This window comes from Trachypithecus francoisi, unplaced genomic scaffold, assembly GCF_009764315.1.
Source record: "Trachypithecus francoisi isolate TF-2019V2 unplaced genomic scaffold, Tfra_2.0 Lachesis_group12, whole genome shotgun sequence".
NCBI lineage: Eukaryota > Metazoa > Chordata > Mammalia > Primates > Cercopithecidae > Trachypithecus > Trachypithecus francoisi.
This window is the reverse complement of record NW_022681457.1, coordinates 81,788,833-81,810,249: the sequence shown is the minus strand read 5'-3', so window position 1 is coordinate 81,810,249 and position 21,417 is coordinate 81,788,833. Positions and strand designations below refer to the sequence as shown.

At 49.6% G+C, this 21,417-nt stretch overlaps 1 protein-coding gene across 1 annotated transcript; it reads right to left on the bottom strand.

Annotated features, from left to right (window-relative positions):
• Positions 1-1,095: 1,095 nt before the first annotated feature.
• P3H1 (prolyl 3-hydroxylase 1) lies at positions 1,096-21,397 on the bottom strand. Its single transcript, XM_033226833.1, has 15 exons — positions 20,827-21,397; positions 16,637-16,789; positions 13,503-13,692; positions 13,154-13,285; positions 11,788-11,927; positions 9,529-9,618; positions 9,147-9,199; positions 8,851-8,972; positions 6,168-6,295; positions 5,905-6,000; positions 4,902-5,052; positions 2,933-3,050; positions 2,428-2,503; positions 1,975-2,115; positions 1,096-1,574 (listed from the first exon to the last, which is right to left on the bottom strand). The coding sequence occupies exons 1-15, from the start codon at positions 21,289-21,291 to the stop codon at positions 1,419-1,421; spliced, it is 2,211 nt and encodes a 736-aa protein (XP_033082724.1). The 5' UTR covers positions 21,292-21,397; the 3' UTR covers positions 1,096-1,418.
• Positions 21,398-21,417: the final 20 nt, after the last annotated feature.

Below are 21,417 nucleotides of genomic sequence, written 5' to 3'. Positions count from 1 at the left end.
CACACCTCACATCCAATCCATCAGCAATGCCTGTTGGCTCTACTTTAAAAATAGGCCCCAGACACCCCTGACAATCCACCACTCTCCTTTTTTTTTGTCTTTAGAGCTGGGATCTTGCTTTTTTGCACAGGCTGGAGTGCAGTGGGGCGATCACAGCTCACTGCAGCCTCGAACTTTCAGGCTCAAGCGATCCTCCTGCCTCAGCCTCCTGAGTAGCTGGGACTACAGGCGCATGACACCTCTCCTGGCTAATGTCACTACACTCTTTCTTGCCCAATCTACACTGCCACATTGTCTTCCTTGTTTTTCCTCCACCTTGGGCCCTGACTTGTTTTATTTTCTACCTCAAAGGGTTACACACACACACACACACACACACACACTTTACATGTGTTATCTGTCTCTCCTACAAAATACAAGCTGTATGAAGGTGGGGACTTGCTTTGTTCACTACCATGTTCCCAGGACCAGGCACTTAGCTGGTGCTCAGTAAATATATATTGGTTGATGGAAGAAGTGAACACTCAGGTGCAGGTTCCTACACTCAATGCCCTGTAGCATCTCAAGCACAGTAAAAGCTCTGGACCTAGTACCAGGGATGTAGCCAGAAGAGCTAAATCTCCATTTCCAGTGTTTCCTAGAGTGTGTCGTTCTGCAGAGGGAGGCCAAGATACAGGACACTGAGGACAGACAGCAGAGCACGAAGCATGTGGCTGACATGGGGGCGACGTGCCAGGGCACTGCTGACTGCTGCTCCCTGCCAGAAGAGGATTAACCATAATCCCAACCATTCACCCAGAGCTTTACCGTTTACAAGTGTTGTCACATCCGATACTGCATCTGGGCCATACAGCTGCCCCAGAAGGTGAGCAGAGGGAGGACTATGATCCCCATTATACAGATGACAACCCTGAGGTGCTGAAGGTTAAGTGTCTGGCCTGTGGCTGCACAGCAAGTGGTCGAGCCAGGTGCCAAGCCAGGCCTTCTCGTCCTGCACCTGCCACTGGGTCCTGCCTAGAGCAATTTTTATCAAGTGCAACCTCTGGGACAGAATTTTTGTCTCTAGGCAAATTTCCACTGTCTGAACAAACCAAGTAAAAAACACCATGAATCATTTATTCTTTGGTTGTCTACACAGACACTTAAATACTGTATTGCTGTCATGCAGCGGCCTGTGGAGGCCCCTTGGGGTGTCTGGGCCTGTGTCCTGAGCCCTCAGCCAGGTCCAGGGGGTGCAGTGTCTGGTCATGTCCACTCCAAGAGCAGTAGCACCATGTAGAAGGCTGTAAGCAGGGTCCCCTCGGCTGAGTGGCAGATGTAGGCTCACTGCTCCACAGCCCTGAGGGACTGGCCAGCTCAGAGTGCAGGAGAGTTCCTCTCCGTGGGTCTAGTAACCCATCTATCTGACCTGGACGCTGTCATAGCTCATCCTTGGGCTTTGATTCGCTGCCTGAGAGAGACTCTTGTGCAGGTTCAGGGGGGACCTGCTGGGCATCCAGGGGCTGCTCCTGGGAGAGGTCCATCTCTTCTGGGCTGAAGAGCATCTTCACCAGGTCATCTGCCTGCACCCTGTCCTGCAAGGACAAACCCCTGTCCATTCAGAGAGGCCTCCGGACCAGGCACTCGCTATCTTTCAGCTGCTACTTCCCAGGGGACAAGGAAGGTTCCTTAATGGTCCCAGGCTCATCTCCTTCCCAGCAGGTCCTACTCTCTGGACAAGGACAGCTGAAGTGCGGCCCAAGGAGGGAAGCAAGAACTCAGCATCACTCCCTGTCTTGACCCCTTTCCCCTCCTGGATCCCGTTCATAGCAGGCCCAGGGAGGACAAGGCAATGTGACCATAATGACAGGGCGTTGGGGCTGGTGTCCCAAGTGCTCCTTTCGTGTCTTGGCCACTGGCAGTGGGATTGGGGGAAGGGAGAGGCAAAGCAAGGGCACTCTGGGAATGGGTCACTGCAGCACCGGCTGCTCTCACCCGCTCGCTGTGTCGAGGGTCCAGGGTGAACCACAGGGCGATGGCACAGCGCTGCCCCCTGGTGACAGCCTTCACTCCATGTGGGTTTTCAGTGCCTGAAGAGAATCCCACGGCCCTTCCACACTGAGGTTGCACCTCTGCCTAAGGGGGACAGAAAGGGAAGGGGGAGTTGCACAGGACAAAGACTGTAGTCCACTCTCAGAAGGGACATGGGCTCGTTAGGGCTCAGGACCGAGGGCAGCTCTTCAGGTTGGCTTCCCTAAGGCCAGAACTAAAGAGAAAGGGTGACCGGCGAGAGGAGTGATGGACACGTCTCAAAGCCTCTCTGGCTGGGGGACGGGTACTGCCCACTGGGAAGTCCAGTTGGTTATTTTTGTCCACCGCACTTTGGGAACATCAGCTGTAGAAAATGGACTTTTTATCTCCCAGGGACAAGGACAAAGGAGCACTCACCGTCACGGTCTTGGCATCCAATTCAGTGAAATAAAAGTTTCCACCATCGAAGTCCCCATTTAGGTAAAGGATGGCGCTGGGAAAGGCAGAGACATCTCAACACGGCCCTTCCCCACCTCCTTCGCCCCGGAGTCTTTGCCTCCAGGTGCTCTCAACCAGCAGCAGGAGGGTGGTTTTGTGTGGGAGGGAAGACTTTTAAGAACCTATACTGATACCACACAAACTCCACCTTTCCACTCTCCACCCTCGCCTCAGAGTCCCCTGTGCCCTTCTCAGGGTGCTTCTGTACCAAGTCCACTCACACTACTGTTCTTGTCACACCACGCTATGATTCCCTCTTTGCCTATCTTCTTATCCAGCAGGTTTGGGGATAAAGGATGGGACTCTGGGAATAGCTAGCCCCAACCAGTGTGTGTGTGCTAGGGTGGGGCAGTAGAGTGCAGGGCACCGTGGGGCCTCTGAGGAGGGCACAGACTTCCTCACCCCGCACCTGCCCCACACTCACCTGTAGTCCCGGAAGGTGTAGGCTGGAGGTTCTTTGACGCACACGAGGGTCTCGGCATTAAGGATGCAGTTGTCTACGTGGACTGGATGGCTATCATCCTTCCTCTCTGCCTGGACCTCTGGGGCCAATGTCACACATGTTAGCATGGGAGCCCCTCGGGAGATGGCACAGCTCTCTTCTTGGCAGGGGAGGTGCTTCCCAAAATGTGTCTGAGTCTATGGAATGCCCAATGAACGAGGGGGTGTCTTTGGCTAAGCCACAAGCCTAGGGGCCAGGACAAGTCTGCAGGCTTCCTAGGACAGTTCTTGGCAGAGGTGAGCAGGGTGTGGCAAGCAGGAACGAAGGGCTCCAGCCAAGGGCAGATCCTGGGCAGAATGGCACAACCCTTGTTTGTAGCTGCACTTTACAAAATACAAACGCCCAGGGAAGCGAGAATGGGGGGTCAGGAGGTGGGAGGGATGCAGGGCAGAGTGGGTCAGCCTTCCTTCAGGACAGCAGAAGACGGGGCAGAGTGGCAGAAAGCGGGGCAGAGAAGGGCTGCCTGACAAAGGGAAAGCATGAACTTCAGGGGGGCTCTGGGGTGGGGTGGATGGAGAAACCATGCAGGGAGAGGGTCACAAAAGGGAACAGACTGGGCTCACTGTCAAACACCAGGCAGACCACGTCTTTCCCCAATGTAAACCTTTAGCATGCTCTGTGTAGGCACCATCACGTCATGGTGGGTACCTCCTTCTCCATTCCCACTTGTCCAGCCAGTCACCAGGTCCTGTCCATCCACCTCCTGCACCTTCCCGGGGCCTCGCTTCTCCCTCCTCCCACTGCCACTTCCTGAGTTTAGGGCTTTACCCTTGTCCACGGAGGTCACTGCCGACCAGCTTCCCTTTTTGGTTTGAAATCTCTCCGCATACACAGCAGCAAAATGAATCTTTTAAAAGTCAAGGCCTCACCACGTCCTTCACTGCTGGATGAGGCCTCCCTGGCCTCCTGGCGCCTGTGCCTGTGCTCTCCCACCGGGGGCTTGTGACACACCCAGTTGTGTGTCTGACTGGTCCCTTTGGGTGTGCCCAGATTCTGACAGAATTTCAAACATCCTGAGGCAGAGGAAAGCCCTCTGATCTGTGCCACCTACCAATGGCCATCAGTGCCAGGGGCCTGCTGAAGGCTCCAGTATGACAGAGCTGGCTCTAGGCCACAGGGGATCCTTGCAGCACTGGCTGAACCTCTCGCCTTCTCAGACATGCAAAAGGGAATGTGGGTGGGTGAGGGAATGAGGAGTAAGCTCCAGGCCACTCTCACTTGTAAATCATGCAGCTCTCTCACAAATTTGGTATTTAACAATTAGTAAAAGAGAACCTGCCACATAGCTATGGTTGAGCTAAAGGATAAAAAATCCTTGAAGGTAGCTCTCCAGGATTTGGCACCTTTCTTAGTTCCCCTGACTACCAGGCTGCACAATGCCTCCAATCCTGTGCAACACCATCCCACCACCCGGTGTACTCCGTAATCGTATTCATCCTGCAAAACTCCCATCACTTCCTCGGGAAGCCTTCTTTTTGCTGTTGTTATTATTTTTGCTTTTAACAAACCCTTCTGTCGAGGGCTCACTTTCAACAGGAGGCAGCGAGGGAGCTGCTTAGCTATGTATGAAATCCCGACCTGGAAGCAGGTCCTCTGCAAATGGTTTAGCGCCAGCTTCCCCATGAACGTGCGTTGCATGACAAGTGAGGGGAGGCCACCTTTCTGGCCGCACCCCGTTTCCCTCTGGGAAGCCTTCTTGATCGCCAGGTAGGTTGACTATAACTTCCTCCATACTACTGTGGCATGCATCACACTGAGATGCCACCCATTTGTTTACATTGGTTCCCCAACTGGAGAAAAGGGATCGCATCCTATTCTCTGTGTCCTCAGCATCCAGCACAGAGCTGAGACGCAGCATGTGTGGGGGTGCTGCGGGGGTTATGAGGCCCACCGTCAATGGCAGTGCGGCACACCAGATGAGAGTAGGAGAAGTAGAGGGGCGTGTCCAGGCGGAAGTAGGACTCCATGATGCGCCGCACCTTCTCCGTCACATTGTAGTACAGGTGGGCACTCTGCAGAGGAACTTTGCCTTCTTGCCCCAGCTGCCAAGGAAACAGGTGGTCAGCTGCCCTGAACGCCTGATATGGTTGGCTCTGTGTCCCCACACAAATCTTATCTTGTAGCTTCCATAATTCCCATGTGTTGTGGAAGGGACCCGGTGGGAGATGACTGAATCATGGGGGTGGATCTTTCCTGTGCCATTCTCATAACAGTGAGTAAATCTCACAAGATCTGATGGCTTTAAAAAAATGGGAGTTTGCCTGCAGAAGTTCTCTCTTTGCCTGCTGCCATCCATGTAAGACGTGACTTGCTCCTCCTTGCCTTCCACCATGACTGTGAGGCTACCCCAGCCACATGGAACTGTAAGTCCAGTTAAACCTCTTCTGTAAATTGCCCAGTCTTGGGTATGTCTTTATCAGCAGCGTGAAAACGGACTAATACAACGCCCCTCTTTGGGCTGGCAGAGACAATGAGGACTAGGCCCATCTCACATCCCCATACCCCCACTGAAGCTGCAGCCTCTGCTGCCCATGCCCAATACCTCTACCATATTCCTCTTCCTCTTCTCCTTCCTCTCTCTCTTTATGAGCACACTGTGCATCCTGCATAGAAGCACAGCCCTCTGGAATCAGCCTTTCTTCAGAAAGCATTCTCATAGCTTTGGCGAGCAGTCTTACCTGCTCACTTTGTTTTTATTACACTCGGTCGAACAGCGAGGATTCGAAAGAGAACCTCACTCAACATAACTCATCCTCACTTCCTGGCAACAGAAATGTTGGGAGGTGGACCCTCTTCACCTTTCCTGGCACCAGCCCCAACTCCTCCTCAAAGCCTGAGCTTTCCCCTTCCCCACCCCTTTCTCCACACTCTAGAATGCCAAGTGTTGATCTTACCTTGAGGGCTTTGAAGACAGTGACACCATAGAACTTTTCATTGGGAGTATGTGGGGAGGTTTGACCCCGGTAGCCATCTCCTGAGGTTGCTGCCACCTACAAGGCCCAAAACACAAGGTGATGTTAGCCACGACAGCTGAGGGCTTGAGAAGAGGTGGTCAACTGCAGCCAGCAAGAGGAAGGTGAAGGTTACCACCCAAGGGGCACTTGATGGGGGGATGCTGGACCCTCAGGGGAAGGTGCAGTCACTGGGCTTCCCTTACGTTGGTCAGTCTCTGCAGCTCCTGACATTCATGGTCAGAGATTACACCGTCCATCACCACCCGCTGGGAACCATTCAGGAGTCTGGAGTTCATGGTGAGACTGATGCCTTCATACAGCAGGGGGCCACCTGCAAAGCAAGAACAAAACTTTAGCTAAATCTAGCAGCAGCTTTGACCAAAGACTCTCCATTAGATATTGCCTCCTTGTCATAAACAGAAATTCCAGCTGTTTCCTTTTTATTGAGGACCGCGCCGGGGGTGGTGGAGAATGAACAGACACAAGAGACAAAGACAAACAGAGAACATGGCGGCCGCGCCTAGAGCCTCCGCCTCACTTTATTTATACTCCATAAACCCCACGTCAGCAACAATAACACAATGCAAAACAAACTTTCTGCACCCAGATATAACCTTCTGCTTAGTTCCTTGTCTCTAAGCTCTTTCTTATTTGTCTGCCTTCTTGGCGCCTACTAGAGTTCATTAAAAGTTCAACTAGAGATACTGTCCTTGACTACTGGAGTTCATTAAAAGTGCAGCTAGCTAGAGATACTGTCCTTGAGCCTTATCTATTCTTAGCATATTGTTTTCAATGGCCCCTGCACTTTTCACCAGCAAAATCTCCCGCTAGGTCATTTTCAAAGGCAGAATGGTCCAGAGGACAGAACATAGAGCTGAAAGATGAGATTCCCAGTCCCAGCTCCATGACCAAATAGCTGCTAGCTCTTGGGCCATGACACACTGTTGAGGAAACATCAGAAACACAATCCTAAAACATGAGCTCCAGAACAAGGAAGAACTGACTTTGACTCCTAGATCCTCCATTGATTAGCTGTGTGACCTTGGCAAGTTACTTAAACCTCCCTGAGGTTAATTTTAATTAATTAAAATGTTCTCATCGGTCAAACAGCATCTACCTTACATGTTTAATGTCAGTATGATGTTAAGAACAAGGAAGGCAAGTTAAACGCTTAGCACGATATTTGGCAGATGGTAAGTCCTCAAAAGTTTGGCTACCATGATATCATCATTTTCATTTAAAATAAGGATCTTGCAATCTGCACGACCCACCTCCCAGACAGTTGTAAGAATCAAGAGAAATAACAAAGTGAAAGTGGTCTGAAAACAAAGGAATGCTGGACAAATTATTTTCATACACTAATCTTGTTTAATTAACCTCTGTTAATTTAAGCAACTATAGGGCAAAGGTCAACATTTCTCTCTTACAGTTCTCATGGTGTTTCTCTGTGCTAGGGACATACTAATACTAGAGACTCAGTTCAACTCCACTCGATAACTGAGGCTTCAGTGTGTACCAGGAACTGTGCCAGACAGGGTGAGAGATGAATCCTAGAAGCAGTACCTGTTCTCTAACAATTATGCAAATAACTAGCACAAGACAGACCGTAAATGCCCTAAGAAGTTCAAAAGAAAGGAGGGCACTCCAATCATCTGGGAGGTTAAGAAAGGCTTTACAGCTGGGCACGGTGGCTCACACCTGTAATCCCAGCACTTTGGGAGGCCAAGGTGGGTGGATCACAAGGTCAGGAGTTTGAGACCAGCCTGGCCAACATGGTGAAACCCTGTATCTACTAAAAACACAAAAAAATTAGCCAGGCATGGTGCCACATGCCTATAATCCCAGCTACTCGGGAGGCTGAGGCAGGGGAATTGTTTGATGATTCCGGGATGTGGAGGTTGCAATGAGCAAAGATTGCACCACTGCACTCCAGCCTGGCAACAGAGCGAGACTCCGCCTCCAAAAAGAAAAAAGAAAGGCTTTGCAGGGTGTATCTCAGATGCCCTCATGGGCAGGGATGGTAGGAAGCATACTAGGAGAGCCAGGCATAAACACAGACTGGTGGGCAGCGGGCAGGCTTATGGAACAAGGTGCAGTCCTGTGTGAAGAGAAGGTGTAAACAGGACAACAGTAGAACATTCGGTTAAGGGGCAGGCATGGAGGATGGGTCAGAGGCCAGTGTCTGGAAGACTGGCCTAGCTACCATGAGCAGGCAGGGGCAAGGACAGGCTAGGCGAGGAGAGGGTGGGTACAGATAGGAGGTGCCAGGCCCTGAAGGAGACCTGAGGCAATGAAAAACGGAAAAGGCTGGGGAGAGAGCTGAGAAGCAGCACTGCAGAGCAGAGCCACAATCAATAGGCCTTCCCAGCAGCTTGCAGGGGACGGGCATAGGAGGAAGAGGAGTCAAAGGAGGCCTGAATGCATTGAGTCTCGCTAACAGGACGAATGGTGAAAACTGGGAGAAAAGAGTTTGGGAGTGGGGAGACAGGATGAGTTAATACCTATGGAAGTGGACAACACTAGTCACTCGTGTTTCTGTGACACAGGAGTCTTCTTTCTTTTTTATTTTTTTTAAAGATGAGGTCTTGCTATATTGCCCAGGCTGGATTCAAACTCCAGGGGTCAAGCGATCCTCCTGCCTCAGCCTGCCGAGTAGCTGGGATTACATCCTAGAGTCTGATTTCTGAACCAAAGGACAATTCTCAGTGCTCTTTCCAGTTGAAAGTCCCGCTGGTGAGTTAGGAAGGATGCCCACTGAACTGGGACCCTGAGGCTGGCTCATGGTGAGCTCTGTAATGCTGGGGTGCAGCGCTGCCTGGCAAATGTGGGGTGACCTGTCTGGCTCCCTGACAACAGCCAGACATGCCCCTATCTCTGTCCTCTCACCTTCCCGGGTCAGTCTGCTCACATCCAGTGATTCCTTGGTCTTCTCTTCCACTAGGGTCTCGATTTCCTTCATAAGGTTCCCAATCTCCTGGGAGATGCGTACGGCTGTTTCCCGTTCTGACCTATGGGCACAGCCGCTCTGAGGACTGCATTCGAGGGCCAGCCCTGGGCTCCACCCCAACTTCCCAAACTGGACCTGCCCACCCCTTGCCAGGAGTTCACATCTGCCTGGGCTCAGGAAGCCTCAAGTGCCTCATCAGACTGATCCAACCATGCAGTTTCTTCAAGGTCCTCACTTCTGTTTCTCTTGCAATCTCTTGGGAATCACCTCTTCTGGAGTCCATGAATCCTAAGTAGGTCCGGAAGAAATGAAAAAGGTAAGATGATCTACTTAATCTTCCAGGTGTCTCAATGCATAAAATAGGCCCACAGAAGTAACCCAGCTTATCAGCCTCTTCCTTTCAGGAGACAAAATGGGAGGTTTCCACATCTAAGTCACTTCTAGCTGCCCAGTGTTCCCCTTTCATCTGTCTCTCATCCCTGCCTTGCACAGATCCCAGGCTAGGCTCAGCCTCCAACAAGTTTTCTGTCAGAATCGCACCGTGTTCCCCTCGTCCCCATTCATCTCCCCAGCTCACTCTGTCCCTGCGCCCTTCCGGCTCCTGTGCCCTAGCTCACCGGATCCACAAAGGGGATTCCAAAAACATCATAAGCGAAGAAGAGCAGCTCTTTCTCCAGAAGGCTTCGCTGTTGGTACTCCTTGGCGCTCTGCGGGTATGAAGGCAAACAAGTCCCCCAGAACTCAGCCCTGGCTTTTAACCTCTGGGGGTTCCCCTCCCTGGCACCCCACACTGACGCTCCTATGTGACCTGAGGCCTCCTCTCCCTACCAATGCTGTCTGTTCCCCAGTTTGGGACAAAAGTCTAATTTCTATGTCCAAGTTCCTCTGCCTGGCACAAGCAACAGTACCTCTGAGGTACCAGAATAACCAGGCTTTACTTAAGGGAAAAAGCCCTGCTCCTCCCCCATCCCAACCCCCATTAGTCTCTAGGACAGAAAATCTGATGATTCTCCCAAGTAGAAATATTCTTCAAAGAAAGAGAATTCCTTCTTGACTTCTACAGGAGTCCACAAAGCAGGAAAAGGAATCAGGCATTAGGCAACTGACACGTTATTCATTTGATCTCTATAGCCACATCTGAGGTTGATACTAGTATGCTCATTCTGCAGAAGAAGCATCTGAGGCATAGAGGAGATGTACCACTGTCTAAGGTGACACTACAGGACACGGGAGAGCAGGGACCTGCAGTCAAACCCAGGTCTTCTGTTATCTTTTTCTTTTTTTTTTCATGGGAGAATGTGCATTTGGACAGACAGAGCCGGGTCTTTACAGTCCTAAAGCCCATGTGCTTTCTGTTCTGCCACCTGCCTCCTCTCAGACCCTAACCAGGCCACACCCCTCCCTGAGAATGAGCAGCTGCAGTGGGAGGGCCTGGCACTCTGGCCTTCCCACATGGACTCCCGGGCAAGGCTTACCCAGGGCAGGGAAACTGAGTACCTTCCAGGGTCACATCTTTCCCTAGGTGCCCTGCTAATCTCCAAGCAGCAGGAGGAGGAAGGAAGAGAAAAAGAAGACATCATCAGTTGAAATAAAACATGAGGCAGTTCAAGGAGGAATTAAAGGAGTCAATGAATCCTATGTCATCTACTATATTTACCTAAGAGGAAGAGAGACGTTTTCTCCTCAGGAGTTTACATTACTGGCTTCTGTCACCAAGTGCTATGTTATCTCATTTAATCCTCTCCAATTACCCTATAAGGCTGCTATGAAGCAAACCCCACTTCCATCCTTTATTCATTCCACGCTGATTTACTGAGTGTCAGCCATGTGTCTAGAGCTGTGCCTGTACTGGGGCCAAGCAGGGAACAGATTCTGGTCATCACTGACTGGCCACAAGCCACTGCACAAGTTGCTTCATCTCTCAGATGCTAACAGTCCTCATCCCTAAAGTGGAAGAAGACTGCCCACCTTGCAGGGCAGCTGTGATGATTAAATGGGATGATGGATACAGCCCACCCTGCACAGAGCTTCGCCTGGACAGGGGCTCAACAAATGTTGGTTACCTTCTTTCCAAAAGGGGACTTCTAGTTACAAATGCGAGATTGGCCACATGGGTTTATTTCCCCTCACTCCCCTCAGGCTCCCCTTAATGGCCGGCCATAAGGCAGGGAAGACAAAAGCAAGACAAAAGAGACTGGAAGTGCCATCTTAAAGCCAGATGGTCACCATCTAGTGGCCAAAGAGGACAATTACAAAGACAACCCACACGGGAGGGGCAGCAAGAGGCTGTTTCTACTGGAGCCTCTCAGACTCCCCAGAGCTGGGAAGGAAGAGCCTGGGTGTTTCCCTTCAGCGCAGCAGTCTTTGTGTTTTACAGATATTTCTCCCAGTTTTGGAGTGAGACAGGGAAAATGCTGAAAGATGGGAGAGAACAAACAATGGCAGGAAGAAGAGGAGATGGGAAAGAAAATGGAGACAGAAAACAGGTGAACAGAAAAAAAAAAAACACAAAAAAACAAATAACCCAGCATTAAGTGAAAAATGATAGATCTTGGCCAAACAATATCGAGTGTCCAAGTTAGGGGTGCCAAGAGGGGAAAGAACATGCCCGCCGCACCAGTTCTACAGGACCGAGAGAACAGACTTCTGGGCCCAGATAACGCTAATTGAGGCTCCTGTGTACTCCCCACACTCCCTCCTGTGCTCCCTTCTCCTCTGAATAACAAGCCAAGTGAGTGAACTCACATCTGACCCCGACACTGACCCCTGCCCTGCACGCGCAGCGCCGACTCCCCTCTGCTACCCCACTCCTCCGCCCTCAGGTCTGCATTCAGGAGTTCAGCGGGCAGCTGTCATAACAGAAGGAAGCCTCTCACCTCACGGGGGCCAATGGATCTGGCGTGTTCTTCTCCAAGCATAGCTGCATAATAGGCCAAATTTTGGTTCATCACCTCGTCATTGGGGAAGAAGAGAAGATAGGTCTTGGCACATTCAACAGCCTGTGTATAATTCCCAACTGCAAAGTGGAAAGAAGAATGGCCGACAGGAAAGGATCAAATCCTGGCACCAGGGACCACTTAGTGCTCAGTCTCCGCAAAGCTTAGGCAATGGCAACATGACAAGGTGGTGCCTGCTACTTAACATGATGGCCTGATTTCAGGGGCAGAAGTTACGGAATACACATAGAATATGTGATTAATTTTAAGGTGAGGTGGTCAGTGTCCTCAGGGCTGCCTAACAATGAAACAGAAAAGAATCAGAATTCTCTGCATGCCCACATCTTTAAAGATTTACAAATAGGCCGGGCGCGGTGGCTCAAGCCTGTAATCCCAGCACTTTGGGAGGCCGAGTCGGGTAGATCACGAGGTCAGGAGATCGAGACCATCCTGGCGAACACGGTGAAACCCCGTCTCTACTAAAAAATACAAAAAACTAGCCGGGCGAGGTGGTGGGCGCCTGTAGTCCCAGCTGCTCGGGAGGCTGAGGCAGGAGAATGGCGTGAACCCGGGAGGCGGAGCTTGCAGTGAGCCGAGATCCGGCCACAGCACTCCAGCCTGGGCGACAGAGCGAGACTCCGTCTCAAAAAAAAAAAAAAAAAAAAAAGATTTACAAATAATTCAAATACTCCTTAATATTCTGCCTCAATACACTCAATCATTAGATCAATTTCCCTGTCTTCCTACCTTCGTTTTTCTATAGATTTTCAGAAGACAGGGAAGATTACAATAGCAGATTGTCTCTTTGGCAGAATAGTTCTTGTTGATATTTGTTAGTCACCTCAACTCAACTGTAAATATTGTATACTCATCAATATGTTTGTAATGCTTAGCACACAGTAGGAACTCTGCAAACAGTTGGTTTTCTGGGTATTAATTGGCAGCCCCACAAAAGCATCAGTGCTATATCAGGGAGAGGGCTGGCAAATGTCCTCTGAGCTAAACAGTGGCACACCCTTACTTTCGCTATTAACTTTAATTCAAAAGCAAAAATAGATTACAAATTATAGAAGGCACAAGAGATGAGGTCCTAAGTCTCCCTCCCCCAGCTTTTTGGGTTGCTGGTATTGGCTTCCTAGGCCAGTTGCTTATAATAAACTACCCAAGGATCACTTGGCATCGTGCCTCCCATAGCTACTGAAAGAAGCCAAACACCTTGAGGAAGTAAGTGGCTGTGATCCCTGCCCACCTTGCCTTTAGCTTCTTAGTTAGCCAGCAGAGAAAGAGGAAGGAAAGTAGGCCTTACTGTTATAGTAGGCAAACTGCAGATAATTATAATGGGATGGGAGGAAGTCTTCAAAGGGCTTCTCTCGACTTGGGTGGGAAGCAAGCTCAGTGACGCAGTTCTGCTTACAGCTGAGGACCTGGATATAATGATCTGAAAGGAATCAAAGAGGGGGAATAACTATGAGGTCACTCTTTAGGACTCAAATTCTGGTTAAAATGAACAAATTCAAACGGAAGCAATTTTTCATCAGCTTCTCAGATTTAATAAATTGAGGGATGAGGGTGAAGATTCTCCATTTATATTATCAGATGGTGACCTTAGAGTCCCAGGAGGCCTGGCTGAAGGTCTGGTTCTGAACTGCACCCACCTGTGATGGCCTGGAAGAGGTCAGCGTTGTACTCAAGGTAGTTGTAGCCATCGTAGTCATAGGGCCCTTCGCAGAGGGCATGGCACTCCTCATAGGCCACAAAGTACTCGTGCAGCGCCGCCTCTAGGTGGGGCACGGCTTCCTCTGGCTGTTCCTCTGAGTAGAGTCGCACTCCCAGTCGAAATTCTTGCTACTGGGAAGAAGGAGCACTCAAATGCAGGCCACAGAGGAGGAACCCACTCTCCTTGCCCTCAGCCACCTTCACAGGGGTCCTAATTTCCTGTTCCTCAAGTTACGAATGGAAAGGGGTGACCTGGGTGCCACTATATAATGAAGGCCTTTTGTAAATGGTCTTTACATGTTTCTCTGGAAATCTGAAAACATTTAGCTTTTTTTTTTCTTTTTTTGAGACAGAGTCTCACTCTGTTGCCCAGGCTGGAGTGCAGTGGCACAATCTCAGCTCACTGCAACCTCCACTTCCTGGGTTCAAGTGATTCTCTTGCCTCAGCCTACCTAGTAGCTGTGATTACAGGCACATACCACCGTGCCCAGCTAATTTTTGTATTTTAGTAAAGATGGGGTTTCACCATGTTGGCCAGGCTGGTCTCGAACTCCTAAGCTCAAGCAATCCTCCCACCCTGGCCTCCTAAAGTGCTGGGATTACAGGTGTGAGCCACTATGCCTGGCCAAAAAACATTTAATTCTTAATCTGGATGAAAGATATCTGGAGTTCATTATGATTTTCTTGTACTTTTCTTCCCTCCCCCGACCTCCCACCAAATTAGTGACAGATTCTTGCACTTTTTTTTTTGAGACGGAGTTTCACTCTTGTTGCCCAGGCTGGAGTGCAATGGTGCAATCTTGGCTCACTGCAACTTCTGCCTCTGGGGTTCAAGCAATTCTCCTGCCTCAGCCTCCAGAGTAGCTGAGATTACAGGCATGCACCACCATGCCCGGCTAATTTTGTATTTTTAGTAGAGACAGGGTTTTGTCATGTTGGTCTGGCTGGTCTCGAACTCCTGACCTCAGGTGATCCGCCCGCCTTGGCCTCCCAAAGTGCTGGGATTACAGGCGTAAGCCACCGCGCCTGTCCCAGATTCTTGCACTTTTTTGTAGGGCTAACAGTTTTTAAATAAACACAACTTACATTTTTTTTGTTTTGTTTTGAGACAGTCTTTTTTTTTTTTTTCTGAGACAGACAGCCCAGGCTGGAGGGCAGTGGCGTGATCTCGGCTCACTGCAACCTCCACTTCCTGGGTTCAAGTGATTCTAGCACTTCAGCCTCCTGAGAAGCTGGGATTACAGGGATGCACCATAACACCTGGTTAATTTTTGTATTTTTAGTAGAGACAGAATTTCACCATGTTGGCCAGGCTGGTCTCAAACTTCTGGCCTCAAGTGATCCACTCACCACGGTCTCCCAAAGTGCTGGGATTACAGGCATGAGCCACTATGCCTGGCCGACATAACTTACTTTCTTTTTTTTTTTTGTGATGGAGTCTCACTCTGTCACCCAGGCTGGAGTGCAGTGGCGCAATGTCAGCTCACTGCAACGTCCGCCTCCCAGTTCAAGCGATTCTTCTGCCTCAGGCTCCTGAGTAGCTGGGACTACAGGCACACACTACCATGCTCAGCTAATTTGTGTATTTTTAGTAGAGACAGGGATTCACCATGTTGGGCAGGATGGTCTCGATCTCCTGACCTTGTGATCCTCCCGCCCTGGCCTCCCAGAGTGCTGGGATGACAGGTGTGAGCCACTGAACCCGGCCACAACTTACCTTTAAAAGTCATTCTTTTTTTTTTTTTTTACCTTTTTTGACTCTTGCTCTGTCACCCAGGCTGGAGTGCCGTGGCACGATCTCAGCTCACTGCAACCTCCGCCTTCCAGGTTCAAGCTATTCTCTTGCCTCCACCTCGAGTAGCTGGGATTACAAGCGTGCACCACCATGCCTGGCTAATTTTTATATTTTTAGTAGAGATGGGGTTTCACCATATTGTCCAGGCTGGTCTCAAACTCCTGACCTTAAGTGATCCACCCGCCTCAGCCTCCCAAAGTACTGGGATTATAGGTGTGAGCCACTGTGCCCAGCCTAAAAGTCATTCTTATATTGTTTCTAACATTCTTGTTTCATAATTAAAATGTAAGGAACCATAAGCTCTCCATAAAATGCTGTATCATCACAGACAATCTCTCCTTTGGAACAGACTTTTCCTGCCAAACAAACAGAATAAGAACATTGAGGGCTACTGTAACATTTATTGTAGTGAAAATCAAAAATGTACATGACCAAAAAAATGTGACTAGTGAATGAATATAGTCTCCGCATAAGATGGACTATCATGCAGCCATAAACAATTATGTTTTCAAATAAAACTGAAGACATGAGAAAAGGCTCATGATACTAATGTTAGCTAAAAAATGATGACAGGGCTGGGAATAGTGGCTCACACCTGTAATGCCAGCACTTTGGGAGGCCAAGGTGGTAGGATCGCTTGAACCCAGGAGTTTGAAATCAGCCTGGGCAACACAGTGAGACCCCATCTCTACAAAAAATAAAAACAACAGGTGGGTGTGGTAGTGCACACCTGTAGTTCCAGCTATTTGGGAGGCTGAGGCGGGAGGATCACTTGAGCCCAGGAGGTCAAGGCTGCAGTGAGCCATGATCACATCACTGCACTGCAGCCTGGACAACAAAGTGAGACCCTGTCTCAAAAATAAAAATAAAAAAAGATGATAAAAAATGCATACACAATATAACACCAAATTAGATGAAAAAAATTATATACGGAAGACTATCTAAACTGGTTTTCTTAAGGTGGCAGTATTACAAATGATTACTTTTTGTTGTATACTTATCTACATTTCTACAATGTTATACAATGAACATTTATTACTTCTGTAATGTAATTAGAAAACAACCTTAGCAATGTCATTTTAAAAAAATGAAAGAATGCATGCCTGTAGTCCCAACTACTCAGGAGGCCGAGACTGGAGAGTCTCTTGAGTCCAGGAATTTGAGGTTACAGTGAGCTATGATCAAGCCACTGCACTCTAGCCTGGGTGACAGAGCAAGACTCTGTCTCTAAAATAAATTTTAAAAGAAAGAGAAAGAAGGGGATAAAGTTTTTTTCACCATATGGGGTTGAGTCTCAAGATCCTTGAAGTCGGCCTCCTTTACTCCAGACATGGTTTGGTAATAGTCTAGGTTCTGCCGCATCTCCATGTGCTCAGGATTGCCCACGAAGAAGGTGTGTGCTGCAGCGACAGCTTTCTCCAACTTGTTGATCTAAGAACGAAGCATTGGAAGGTAATGCTCACATCCAAACTCTGAATGTTTGTGTCCACATGAGCAGTCTACATAAACAGGAAATCCCTGCTCCCCGAGCCCTCCACTCAGCATGCCCGGCCCTGCCAGCCCCAAGAAGCACACCTATTGTAGGAACGACCCACCAGAGATTAGGAGCACAGTGCCCTGGGCAGATTTGTAGCTCTTTCCCAAGTCAGATTTAGGGGTTCCCCAGATTATAGGAAGTAGCAATGTTCTATTTTAAAACAAAGGTCATATTGTATGGGGAGTGCTGTGAAAGACGGACTGCCCATATGATATGTTTTCATGCTGGGCGCGGTGGCTCACATCTGTAATCCCAGCATTTTTAGAGGCCGAGGCAGGTGGATCACTTGAGCTCAGGTGTTCGAGACCAGACTGGGCAACATGGTGAAACCCTGTCTTTACAAAAAATACAAAAATTACATGGTACTGTATGTCTGTAGTCCCAGTTATTCTGCAGGCTAAGGTGGGAGGATCACTTGGGCCTGGGAGGCAGAGGTTGCAGTGAGCCGAGATGGTGCCACAGCATTCCAGTTTGGGTGACAGAGCAGGACCCTGACTCAAAAAAAAGAAAAGAAAAAAAGACTACATATATATATTTCATGATTCAAACGTAATGCCTGACCTGAAAACATTCTGTGGCTTCAAGGATTTAGGGGTAGAGAAAAAAGAGCAGCTAACAGACTATGCCTAAGAATTTTCCTAGAATTTTTTTTTTTTTTTTGCCTAAATTAAAATGAAGCATTCTTGAGACATTTAGGGAAAATGTGGATGGCTAAAAATTCTAAGGTCCTTTACTAAGTCCAGACATGTATTTTCTGACTCAAAGCTCAGGGCTCATGAGGTTCAAACAAACAGGTCTAAGAAATCTGAGGGGTTGGTCGGGGGCGGCAGTTTGCACCTGTAATCCCGGCACTTTGGGAGGCCAAGGGGGGCAGATCACTTAAGGTCAGGAGTTTGAGACCAGCCTGGCCAACATGATGAAACCCCGTCTCTACTAAAAATACAAAAATTAGCTGGGTGTTGTGGCGCACACGTGTAATCCCAGCTACTTGGGAGGCTGAGGCAGGAGAATCGCTTGAACCAGGGAGGTGGAGGTTACAGCGAGCTGAGATCGCCGCACTGCACTCCAGCCTGGGTGACAGAGTGAGACTCCGTCTCAAAAAAAAAAAAAAAAAAAAAAAAGAAATCCAAGAGGGAGAAAGAAATAGGCTACAGACCACAACAATGCCCACAGCAATGGACTCCAGCATATCAAAGTAACACAGGTTTCATATATAGAATCCAACCAAATAAATCACTGATGATCTAGTAATTAACTGTGTGGACACTGGTATCAATGAGACCGGCCATGGCCGGGCACAGGGGCTCATGCCTGTAATCCCAGCACTTTGGGAGGCTCAGGTGGGCGGATCATGAGGTCAGGAGTTTGAGACCAGCCTGACCAACATGGTGAAACCCCGTCTCTACTAAAAATACAAAAAATAGCTGGGCGTGGTGGCATGCGCCTGTAATCCTAGCTACTCAGGAGGCTGAGGCAGGACAATCGCTTGAACCCAGGAGGCAGAGGTTGCAGTGAGCCGAGATCGCACCATTGCACTCTAGCTTGGGCAACAAGAGTGAAACTCCATCTCAAAAAAAAAAAAAAAAAGAAAAGAGGGTCAGCTGTGGTGGCTCATGCCTGTAATCCTAGCACTTTGGAAGGCCGAGGAGGACGGATCACAAGGTCAGGAGATTGAGACCATCCTGGCCAATATAGTGAAACCCCGTTTCTACTAAAAATACAAAAATTAGCCGGATGTGATGGCATGTGCCTGTAATCCCAGCTACTCGAGAGGCTGAGGCAGAAGAATCATTTGAACCAGGAAGTCAGAGGTTGCAGTGAGCCAAGATCGCTACTGCACTCCAGCCTGGCAACAGAGCAAGACTCTGTCTTAAAAAAAAAGAAAAAGAAAAAGAAAAGAGACTGGCCGACACCAAATCTGAGCTTAATGACTCACTGACTGGCTGGGCAGTAGACAAGATATTTAAAGTTTACTTTCTAAACTCAGTTTCCCTAATCTATCATCTGGAGATAGCATTCTCTAGCTATCTCCTAGCATTGTTGAGAGTTCAAAGAGACATGCAGCCTGTAATACATGGTGCTGGGCACAGATCAAGAGCTCCATAAATTTTAGATGGTATGATTAATATGCTAAGAAAACTTACTTCCTTATCACTGGTACTAGTAAAGGCACACTAAAGGAGTCAGCCCTGGTTAGGTGACCCAAGGTAAATAACTCCCCATCTCTGTACCTCAGTTTCTTTAACTGTAAAATTAGAAATTTTCTCAGGTCTGTCCCTTTTATGGAATTACCCTATCTCTTATATCTTCCAGCACTGCTCCTGCCTGTCTCTGTTCTCCCTCATGTCCTCACTCCTCTCTCCATCCCCAGCCTTCTTTACTCCCTAAGCACTGAGGTACTTAACCTCCTCTCTTGTGGACAAATGCCTGTCTCCTAATCATGTGCCACCAGTTTCTCCTTCTTCCAAGGCTCATTCACCATGGTTTCCAGAATAAGCGTTTTAAAACCCAAATCTGAGGATGGCTCCCTGCAGTCGCAGAATTCTCTTCCAAATCTGGCCTCACTGACCATTCTAGCCTCCTCTCCTACTACTCCCCACACACACCTTGACATTGCAATCACAATTCATTATTTTCCTGAATATATCATGCTTTGGTTCTACTTTTCCCTCTATCCGGAGGAGCCTTCCTTCCTCTCCCCCTGGCAATACTTAGGACAGGCTTTAATATTACCTCTTCTTTGAAGTCTAATTTCTCTGAGATAAAGCTAGAGTCTCCCTCCTTTGTGCTCCCACAGCCCTAAGTATATGCCCTTGCAGTATCCCTTACTACAGTAACTCTTAACATCAAAGCAAGACAAAGCAAAGACGTTAGTCGAGCATTTAAGTACCTGTAGAAGAACTGGAATGCAGTAGGCATGCAATACATGTTTGTCAAACAATTTTAGAAAGTGCTATGATGAAGCCACATAACCAAAGACATAATGCAATTATTTTGATGTCAAGTCCAGCGCTCTTCCGAGTAATTAGGAAAAATGAAGGGAACGGTGTAGGCAGAATGCTGTGGAGGGGTGGAAATCTGAGGTCCCCAAGAGTCTCTCAGTCTCTCTTTAGGTCGAATCGAAGGTCTCTTAAACTACAGATATAACAGATATAATGCACAGCTCTTTCTCCCCCCACCCCCAATACAGCGGGACTAATAACAGCATTTACCTGACAGGATATTGTGAAGATTAGGGCAAATGCGTTAATAAAGGCAAACTACTTAAAATAGTGCCTGAAGTACGTGCTGGCCATCATCATCATCATCATCATCATCATCGTCACCATCACCACCACCAAACAAGCCTGGAACGCTCCAAGCCCAAGTATACACTTGAAAACATGTCATTCTGGCATTCCTAAAAATACTCATGTTCTTTGTAAACCTGACAGACTAGCCAGAGGGTCCCCCCGACAGGCAGGGCCAGGCAGCCCCTGCTGGCGACGTGGCAACCTCACATCCTGAAACAGAGCTGCTGAATCAAACAGCAGGAAAAGCACCACTGGAAAACCAACCGGAAGGAAGATATTGTAGACCGCTACTAGCTTCTCAGTCGGACACTTAAAATGACATTAGGATGGGAGACCCAAACTGCCGCTTTAATTCCCTCCACGAGATTTCCCAGGGAACAAAATGGCCATGAGTTTTGCTTGGCCTGTGCCCTAACCTCAGGCTGGACCTCTGGGGTTAGCAACTGCCCATGCGAACTGGGCGAGGAAGGTCTCCTGCCAGGGAGCAGCTTTCCCCGGCTCCGAGGAGAGCTCCCCAGCCAGGAGGCCACCTTCCCCTCCCTGCGGACACTTCGCCGATCCCCCTGGCTCCCCAGGTCCCCTGCAACACTCCTCTCCCCAGAAGGACCCCGGCCGCCCGGCTCCGGGCTGGTCTGCACCTTGAAGTAGGCGACCTGCAGGTAGTTGTAGGGGCTCCGCTTGCGGAACTCAAGCTCCATCTCTTCGCTGAGCGAGTGGGCGGCCGGCGGCCCGAGGCAGCCGCGCAGGCAGGCGGCGCGGCGCAGGAGGCCCCCGAAGAAGCTCAGGTCGCGCAGGGCTGCGGCGCCCGAGGCCTGGGCCGGGCTGGGGAGCGATTCGGGATCCAGCTCCCACGGGAAGTCGGCGGCACATCGGGTGCGGCAGCGCAGGCGAAGGGCGCGGAGGGCGGCCCGGGAGCTCAGCGCCCGTTCCATGCTCAGGACCACCCCGGGCCAGTCCCCGCGCGCGTAGGCTGCGGTCCCCTCGGCGAAGAGCAGATCAGGCGTCACCACGCCCCATCCTGCCTCGGACTCGACCTCGGCTTGGGAGGCAGCGGCCACGACAGTCAGCAGTGTGGTCAGCAGCTTCAACGCGCGTGCAGCCATCGCCTCCTCAGACCTAACGGACCGATAGCCACTCGACACGGAGGCCGGAGTCCCACCCCCGGAGAAGGCCCGCCCCCGGGCGAAGCCCCACCTCCCAAGCCGGGCGGCGCATGCCCACGAGGCATG

Coding starts and splice junctions, on each gene's coding strand:
- P3H1 (XM_033226833.1), bottom strand. CDS start 21,291: ATGGCTGCACGCGCGTTGAAGCTGCTGACCACACTGCTGACTGTCGTG. Junction 13,286..13,502: donor CCTCTTCCAGGCCATCACAG/GTGGGTGCAGTT, acceptor GATTCCTTTCAG/ATCATTATATCCAGGTCCTC. Junction 6,001..6,167: donor AGCTGCAGAGACTGACCAAC/GTAAGGGAAGCC, acceptor TGGGCCTTGTAG/GTGGCAGCAACCTCAGGAGA.